The sequence below is a fragment of the Sceloporus undulatus genome, chromosome 1 (assembly GCF_019175285.1).
Source record: "Sceloporus undulatus isolate JIND9_A2432 ecotype Alabama chromosome 1, SceUnd_v1.1, whole genome shotgun sequence".
NCBI classification, from domain to species: domain Eukaryota; kingdom Metazoa; phylum Chordata; class Lepidosauria; order Squamata; family Phrynosomatidae; genus Sceloporus; species Sceloporus undulatus.
In genome coordinates, this window is record NC_056522.1 from 369540582 (window position 1) to 369550509 (window position 9928).

Genomic DNA, 9928 nt, shown 5'->3' on the forward strand with positions numbered 1-9928 from the left:
CCAGCATTTACATATGCTCTGAGAGAAGAACTCCTTCCTTGAACTTTGTCTTCAATCTTCCATCAGTTACTTTCATTGGATTTGAAAGACCACAGGCACCCCCTTTTGCCACTGCAAACTACAAGTCCCACTCCCAAGCCTTCTTAGCAATTCCCCCCTTCCTCCTTTTCCTTGCCTCCTCCAACCCCCCCCCCCAAACCCCTCACCCCCTCTTTTTCCCCAGGTATGTCTCAACTTAGGGGGGAATTTATGGGTCAGATCACTTGCAAAGTCTTTTTTCTTTTGTAATGGGGGCAAAGCCTTGAGAAGCCCTGGACCCCTGAGAAGAAGAGGAGGGGGGCTTAGAGAGAGGGGGTAAATAAGAGGGCTAGAGGCAGGGTTGCCATAAGTCAGAAAGGAGTTGGGCACACAACAACAACAATAACAACAGCAACAGCAGAGGAGGAAGGGGGAAGAGGAGAAAAAAGGGGAAGGAGAAAGGAGAAAGAAGAAGAATAACAGAGAAAAAGAAGATGAGGAGAGGGAAGAAAAGAAGAAAAAGGAGAGGAGGAAGAGGAGGAGAAGAAAAAAAACAGAATAACAAGAAGAGAAGGAGTGGAAAGAGAAAGAGAAAGAGGAGAAGAACTAAAAGCAGCTTGCCTGAGTGCAAAGCCCTCCCTGCTTGGAGTTGGAGCATGCCCAAATAAGGAAGCAGAGGGCTGGCTCCTTGAGATGGCTGGCCAATAGGGGCAGGGCAGAGCAGAAGACCCCGCCCCCTGCTAGCTCCATCCTCTGCTGCTGCTCCAGCCGCTGCTCAGCACTGTATGAAAGGGAGGCAGCAGCCCTGGGAGCCGTGAGTCGGGCAGCCACCTGGGAATGGGCACGCCCCCCAGGAGGCGGGAAAGTCCCGCCCACTGCCATGAAATGGCAACCCTACATGCAGGAATGCACAATCCAAGCACTCCCAACAGACGGCCAGCCATTCTCTGTTTAAATACAGTGGTACCTCGGGATACGAAATACCCAGGTTACGAAATTTTCAGGATACAAAAAAATCCCATAAGAAATAATTGTTCCGGGTTACGAATGTTTTTTCAGGTTACGAAAAAACTTTTGGTGCTTTTCGGCGCTATTTTACACGGAATCGCGGCTTTTCCCCATTAGCGCCTATGGCATTTCGGCTTGCGAAGGCTTTTCGGGTTACGAAAGCGGCCGCGGAACGAATTACTTTCGTAACCCGAGGCACCACTGTACCTCCAAAGAAGGATTTTCCGTTAATTTTTTTTAAAAAGATTTGAATGCGGGAGAAAGCAAAAATAGGCTTTTGGTGTTTAACATTTTACAACCTGTCTTTGAGTCCCTGCTTATGGGATGGAATTATCGCTCCCCCCCCCCCCGCCCCCGCCCCCGAGAGGCCTTTTCAGCTATATGCCGGAAACGTATAGCATAGTTCTTTTTGTGCTGTGAGTTTGGCCTGTATGAATGAATGGTAATTTGATTTTGAGTTTGTTTTTGAAGAATTTACCCATTGTCTTCATATTATGAATAAAAAGAACTTGACGCTTAAACATTCAAGCATGAGAGAATGTGAAATGAACATAAAACCACAAAAAACCATGGATGCCGGCCATGAAAGCCTTCGACTTCACATTGAAATGAACAGATTTCCTCATTCCCAGCTTCATTTGTTTTCATTCCAAAATATTTTGGGCTGTTCCACTTCTTTTAAATTGTTTCAGAAAGCATTAGTTTCTTTCTTGCTTTGCTTTTTTTAAAAAAAATCATAGAGTTGGGAGAAACCTCAAGGGCCATCCAGTCCCACCCCATTCTGCCATGCAGGAACACACAATCAAAGCATCCCAGACAGATGGCCATCAAGCCTCTTTTAAAAACCTCCAAAGAAGGAGAGTCCACCACACTCTGAGGGAGTGTCTTCCACTGTCCAGCAGCTCTTACTGTCAGGAAGTTCCTCCTAACATTAGGTGGAACCTCTTTTCCTGTAGGTTGCATCCGTTGTTCCAGGTCCTGTTCTCTGGAGCAGTAGAAAACAAGTTTGCTTCATCCTCAGTATGACATCCCTTCAAATACTTATACAGGGCTATTATATCATTTCTTAACCTTCTCCAGGCTAAACCTACCCAGCTCCATAAGCCTCTCCTCATAGGGCATGGTTTCCAGACCTTGTTGCCATGGTACATTTCAGAAAAGGATGAAACAGGCATGGTTCCCCAACTTTAGATGGAGGGACTGAAGGTTCTTTGCCATTAGTCAGCTGACCTGTATCTGTTTGGAGGTCCCTTTCATCACCTGGTTTTTAAATTCATGATCAACAGTATAATCCACACAGACAGATTTAGCACCAACACTCCATTTAGGTACTTTTAAATATTGGGATATTAAACATAAAGAGATTAAGTAGGCAGTATAGTAATCTTTTAGGCTGTTTTATTGTAAGCCCTCCCTTCGTCCTCCATCTTGAGGGAGAGAGAGGCAGGCTAGCTCCACCAGGCCTTCCTGGAAGAAGACAAGCCCTCCCTTCAGCCTCCATCTTGAGGGAGAGAAAGGCAGGCTAGCTCCAAGAAGCCAAGTCCTCCCTCCAGTCCACCTGCCTTGGTCCAGGCCTTGGAGGTTGAGAAGAACTGCTGGACCTGATCCCCTTCCCCACCACCACCACTCCCTTCTCCTTCTGTGTCGTGTCTTTTTAGATTGTAAGCCTGAGGGCAGGGAACCATCTAATTAAAAAGATTATATGTACAGCGCTGTGTAAATTTACAGCGCTTTATAAATAAAGGTTAATAAAATAATAATAATAATAATAATAATAATGGACAAACACAGACCATTAGCATACCCGATTCACCTTGCACCGGATATGGGGTTTCCTCATTAATATCTAGGATTGGGCATGTTTTTGAAAGGTCACTATGACTTTTGGAGACTAGGAATGTAAGGGGTCTAGCCTGGCCTAAGAATGTGTGGGCGACCTAGATAGTACTAAAATAAACACTGAATGAGTTTGCTGACCACCTACACTCCCCCAGGCTCTTCACATTTCCTCTCACGATGAAGACATTGGTCCAAACCACACTGCAGAAATAATGCAGTTTGAGACTGCTTTAACTGCCCTTGCTCAATGCGAGGGAATCCTGGGAATTGTAGTTTATTGTGGCACCAGAGCTCTCTGACAGAGAAGGCTAAATGTCCCACAAAACTATAGTCCCCCAAATTCCCTAGCATTGAGACAAAGCCATTAAAATGATCTCAAACTGGATTATTTCTACAGTGTGTTTTGGACCTACCATCACAAAGCAGTGAAAGGCCATACCTTCCACCTCACCCCAGGCTTTATTCCTACTCAGCCATCCTATCCGACTATCCAGGGATTGCCTCAAATCCAATCACTTTTGGATTGGAGTGCTGGATCACTTTGGCAATTCCCTGGGAAAACCATCAAAGCCTTTGTTACACAGTTTGCTAGCAGCAAACAACTTAAATTGAGGCTGTCATACTTTGGCCACATCATGAGAAGGCAGGATTCATTGGAAAAGACAATAATGCTAGGGAATGTAAAGGGATGTAGAAAGAGAGAAAGGTCACATGCTAGATGGATGGACTCTGTTAAGGAGGTCATGTGTATGAATTTGCAGGACCTGAGCAGAGCAGTGGAGGATAGAGCATCTTGGACATGTCTCATCTAGAGGGCTGCCAAGAGTTGGGATTGACTCAAAGGCAGTTAACAATAACAAGATACCTAAATATCTCTAGATTATATCTTGAACATATTTATCTCCTAAGATATACTTTTCTAACCATACACTTCACTGATATACTTATAAACATATTTTATCCTAAAATACCCATTTTTATAGAAAGGGATGGTGAAAGTCAGAAGTGTGACATCAAAGAATACCTGCCTTGTGATCTGTGTATTAATCCAAGAGGTACTGATTAAAATAGCTTAGAAATGCAGACGAAGCACATCCTCAAGCATCCCTGCAGCTTAATCCCTTCCCTGACAGTTCTTTGCTAAAAATAGTTTCCTTCCTTGTAGAAACATATCTTATAGACATAATTAGAGGAAGTAGGGTAATTTGATAACAATAACCATCAGCTAGTAAGTTGGAATCTCTAGATCCTCCAGCTTGACTTTTGGCAGAAGTTGACAAAGCTGGAAGACCTGTGTGATGTCCAGCCAGGACTGTTTGAATCTCCCCCAGTATTTTCTTTAATATTAGTTCAGGCCATAGTATGTTTCAGTATAGGAAATGTTCATTGTATTAGTTGTGGGAGGAGCTGTAGGATCCCCTGCATTTTTCCAGGTTTGGTTTGCCCCTTCCCAGCAAGCTCAGTTTTAGCTAGAGGCTTTTAGTTTTAGGCAGTCTTTGCTGTGAGCAGGCAGAGAGCTGTCTTTTGGTGGCAAACAGGCCTAGGCAGCCGGAAAGGGCATTTCATACACATTAGCCAATTTAGTTACCAGGAACAAGTTAGCCATTTTAGTTACCAGGAACAAGTTAGCCAAATTAGTTACCAACAGCAAGTGAGTCAAAGAAATTAGGAGCTGAAAGACCCTGCACCAGCTCCATTGAGGGAGGAGATCAAACCAAGATCAAACCCAAAGAGATGACACCCTGAATATTGCTGAAAGTCAAACTGTAAAGTATCTTTTATTTCAAGTTATCTAGAGCTGGGGAGGAGAAAACTCTACTTTTGTTAAACTTCCCCCTTTTTGAACTTTACATTCAGCATCAGAGCCTTTTTGGGTAAAAGAGTTTGATCTCACCAGGGTACCGGTGTTGCACACCCAAATCTGCTACCATCTTTAGTTGAGTGTCTTCACAACCTGGAGATTCCTAGAAAGAACATATTAATCAGATCCATGAATAATCAAATCTGCAAAAGTCAAAGCAGCAAATGTGGAGGACCGACTGTACATTCCTCTTTTCCCTTTGTTTTACTATTATTTTGTGTAATGTATTAGTTTGTGTAGTTAGTATGTACATGTTTCCATATAAGTTGTTTTTTATTATTAAAAGTTATGGGCTAATAAAAACAAAATAAAATAAAGTAAAAAATGTTTCCTTCCAGAGCTGCCTTTCTTTTGATTTTTCTTTAAAGTCGGCACTATACACATGGGATCTCCAGATTTCAGGGCCTGACTCCCTTCTTCATTCATTGGGTTAAGGGGTTGAAAGGGGATGGGGGTGTTGGACATTTTCATTTGATGCAGAGGTCTATATTCTGATGAAGGTTACAGAAACACAGTTGACCATGAGGTGCCATTGTGCATGTTGTGCCACTGTGCACTGCACATGCAGATTAAGCATTTTTTATTTCTTTGGTTGTGTAGTGTTGAAATTCACTAATGCACAATCATCACACAATTCTGCAAGTGTAAAATTACATTCTGTCTCTGTGGATCCTGGCCTTGTTTTATTATTATTATTATTTTAAAGGCATACTCTGTGCAATTGTGACTGAAGCTTAATGCATCTTGCAACATTCATCGTGCATATTGTTGTTATTGTTGCTGTTCTTTCTTACCTGCCTCTCCCTTTGGATTGAGTAAGGATAAACAACAAATTAAACATATCATACAGTTAAAAGAGCACATAGATAGCACAAAACACTGGGCTTATAGAGGACAGCTTCCTGCAATGTTAGTAAGGCAGGGTGAGAATCCTGCAGCCCTCCAGATATCGCTGGATTGCAACTCCAGAAGCTCTATCCAGGATTGACAATAGTGAAAAATGCTGGGATTTGTTGTCTAAAAACATCTGGAAGGATGCAGAGTTCCCATCCCTATGCTAAGTCTGTAGAGGGCATTTCCCCGTGTCATAGTACTGTAATGCATTATAGATGTACTTTTGTCTGTTTTTCGTTCCTGCCTAAGACAGTGCTGTGTAATAAAGTGCTGTGCAAAATAAGCCAGTATTTTAACAGTGCTGTGCCAAACACAGCACTGTGTAAAAGGAGCATTTTTGTTGTTGTTGGCTGTATTGTCTGCAGAGAGATTTTGGTCAAGATCTGACGTAGAGGTTCCATGCAGACATATGTATTGACTGTGCTGTGCAACCCTGGTGTTGAGTGGCAAGGTTGCACAACTGTATTCACACCCAAATGTGCAACTCAGCGTACAACCCAATGCCCATGTGTGCCCCTTGAACATCCTTGTATGTTGGCACACACAATGAACCTACATGAACAACCCCAGTTCTGTGACCAAGTGTAAGAGACCAACAGGATTCCAGCTATTGTCTTGTATGCCAGCAGAACAAGTATGCTCTTTCATTTTATTTTATTTTTTAAAGAAAACAATCCATAGTCAATTTGTTTATTTATATGGCTATGCCAGCAGAGCATCTAGACACCCCTAGATATTTCAACCTAGATATGTTCCATGTCTGTCTTTTTAGAGGAAACATGAGATTGTCCCCAAAATTCTCAAAAATGCAAAGAGAGAGAGAGAGAGAGAGAGAGAGAGAGAGAGAGAGAAGTTGATGTAATGATACCATCTCTTGTGTTTTTCAAGGCTTCATAGAGCTCAGTCTGTATGATCAAGTGAGGCTTTTGGAAAGCTGCTGGTTGGAAGTGCTAATGGTGGGTCTGATGTGGAGATCCATAGATCATCCTGGCAAGCTCATCTTTGCGCCAGACCTAGTGCTTGACAGGTAAGAAGCCTGAGCAACTCTCTAATTCTGTCTGTCTGTTTGTTTGTTATTTGTTGTTATTGTGTACTGTCAAGTCATTTCTGACTTATGGCAACACTAAGGTGAACCTACCATGCAGTTTTCTTGGCAGAATTTGTTCAGAGGGGGTTCATCTTTGTCTTCCTCTGAGGCTGAGAGAGAATGACTTACACAGTGTCACTCACAGTGGGGTTTTGTGGCCAAACGGGGATTCGAACCCTGGTCTCCTGGTGTCCTAGTCCAACATTCAAACCACTACATCACACCGATCACTGTAATTTCAGCCCATAGCATGAAAAAGCCCTTGGTATCCACTGGGGTTTGATTCCAGGACCACCTGTGGATACCAAAATCCATGGATGCTCAAGTGTCAGTAAATACAATGACATAGTAAAATGGTATCCCTTGTATAAAATGGCAACATCAGGGTTTGCTTTTTGTTTTTTTGGTTTTTTTAATATTTTCAAACCATGGATGGTTGAATCCATGGATAAAGAATGCATGGATGTGGAAGGCTGGCTTTACAGCAGGAGGATTTTCAACTGTGTAAAAAATAAGAAGTATCTGAAGGTCTCAATTTTTGAAATTGGTGATCACTACAGTATAAGTGTATCCACTGCAAGGAGCTGAGTTAGTATAAGTGTAGGCAATTGCCCCAGTTCCAGTACTTTGCAATTGTTGTTAGTTGCTGTCAAGTTGGCTTCAATATATGGTGACCATGTAAATGAGACTCGGTGTCCTCAACAGCCCTGCTTAGGTCTAGCAAACTCTGGTCTAGCAAACTGATTTTTGTTGTTGTTAACTGCCGTCGAATAGGTGTCAACCCATAGTGACCCTGTGAGTAAGACATCTCCAAGACTCTCTGTCCACTACTGCTCTGCTTAATTTCTGCACATTCATACCCATGACCTCTTTAACAGAGTCCATCCATCTAGCACATGGCCATCCTCTCTTTCTACTTCCCTCCACCTTTCCTAGCGTTATTGTTTTTTCCAATGAATCATGCCTTCTCATGATGTGTCTGAAGTATGATAGCCTCAATTTCATCATCTTGGCTTCCAGGGAGATTTCTGGCTTGATCTGCTCTAGGACCATTTGTTTGTCTTTTTGGCTGTCCATGGGATCCTTAGCACTCTTCTCCAGCATCACATCTCAAATGAATTGATTTTCTTTTTGTTGGCTTTCTTCACTGCCCAGCTCCCACATCCATACATGGTGATAGGGAATATAATGGCTTGTACGAGTCTAACTTTTGTTCTCAGTTGAATATCTTGACATTTTAGGATCTTTTCTAGTGTTATATTTAACAGGTTAATTCCAGGTTCTGACTGGAACTGATCAGGATGTGCCTCTGCCTTACTGCAAGAGGATACAGTACATTCAAATAACATTTTGTATTTGATTTACTTGATTTATTACTTTTTTATTATTTATTTATATTATTCCGATGCCACCTTTCTCCCAGAAAGGGATGCAAGGCAGCTCACAAATAAAACCATTTAAATGTAATACAGTAAAATTAAAAAAAAAACTATTTAAAATCATCTAACTAAAAACAGTATAAAATCCCATAAACATACAAAAGTTAAAAGCATAACTAAAACAACCCCCCCCCACCCGTATAAAAGCCTCCCTGACACAATTATATACTGTATTATGTGTATTGATTAGGATGGGGTGAGGATCTTCCTTGGAAGATCTGGGATTTCAAACATGCCAAGGATTTGAGGAATTGGTTTAGTGAAACATCATTTTTCTGAGAGGGAGCTCCAAACACAAGGGGTAAACAAGAAAGAAAGTCTCAAGTTTTAAAAGCAAGCAGGAGATATTTGTGAAGCTCCTGAAGGCAGCAGAACTGGGCTGCGGAATCTATGGCTATCAAGATTTTGTTCTCAGCAGTTCCAACTGGGATGATTAGTGGCAGGGGATGATGGGAGTCGTAGTTCATAAATATGTGGAGAACCATTGGTTCCTCAGCTCTGCAAAGCTAGGAGTGAAGGCACCCTGCATTCTCTTCTAAAATCATAGAATCATAGAGTTGGAAGAGACCCCAAGGGCCATCCAGTCCCACCCCATTCTGCCATGCAGGAACTCTCAGTCAAAGCATCCCTGACAGATGGCCATCCAGCCTCTGCTTAAAGACCTCCAAGGAAGGAGATTCCACTACACTCCGAGGGAGGTTGTTCCACTGTCAAACAGCCCTTACTGTCAGGAAGGTCTTCCCAATATTGAGATGGAATCTCTTTTCCTGGAGCTTTCATCCATTGCTCCGGGTCCTAGTCTCTGGAGCAGCAGAAAACAAGTCAGCTCCCTCCTCAATATGACATTCCTTCAGGTATTTAAACAGGGCTATCATATCACCTCTTAACCTTCTCTTCTCCAGGCTAAACATCCCCAGCTCCCTAAGTCGTTCCTCATAGGACATGGTTTCCAGACCCTTCACCATTTTAGTCTCCCTTCTTTGGACACGCTCCAGTTTTTCAACATCCTTCTAAGGGAGAATGCAATCCAAATTTAAGACCAAGAATTTTGCAAGGAATATTTTAAGATTTCTTATCCAAATTAAAATTACACACAATTAAAATACCCACACACAAAAGCCCAAATCATGTATACAGACAAAAAAGCAAATAATAATCAGAGCACGAAAAGATATTTTCTTGAAGATAATATTTTGGATTCCTAATAATCTTCTGACTGTTTCCACCTTAGGGATGAGGGGAAATGTGTGGAAGGAATTTTGGAAATCTTTGACATGCTCTTGGCAACAACTTCAAGGCTTCGAGAGCTGAAATTGCAGCACAAAGAATATCTCTGTGTCAAGGCGATGATCCTCCTCAATTCCAGTGAGTAGATGCGCTGAAGTCATGTCAAGCTGTGCTTATTACTGAGACAAAAATTTGGGCGGTGGTGGTAGAAATATCAAAGGACACAAGAGCCATTAAGGCGAATGGAATAACAACATCCAAAGTGCTTTTTCCCTTCCTCCTGTTATAATGGTTTTCTGATTGATACACAGAAATAATACCTAGGTCACCATGATGTATCATTCTGTGTGCTGCATTTTTATACCTTCTAAAAGTAAAACTTGAAAGGACACTTAATAAAATAGTATGTGACCCAAGACTTATTAAATCACCGTCTTGGTCGCCCACACAAACACAAGTGAGTTAGGTTGTCAGATCCCCCGCCATTATCCTATTCTTGTGGTTTTCAGCTGATAAGGAGAAAAATGATATATCTTCATGACTCTACATATCTTC

At 42.1% G+C, this 9928-nt stretch overlaps 1 protein-coding gene across 2 annotated transcripts in view; it reads left to right on the forward strand.

The window, feature by feature from the left end:
• ESR2 (estrogen receptor 2) overlaps positions 1–9928 on the forward strand; it is a 62475-nt gene that overhangs the window by 33033 nt on the left and 19514 nt on the right. For both annotated transcript variants that reach the window (XM_042446647.1, XM_042446648.1), the window contains 2 exons: positions 6509–6647; positions 9378–9511. In XM_042446647.1, the coding sequence (XP_042302581.1) occupies positions 6509–6647; positions 9378–9511 (273 nt within the window). The remainder of the gene's footprint in view (positions 1–6508; positions 6648–9377; positions 9512–9928) is intronic.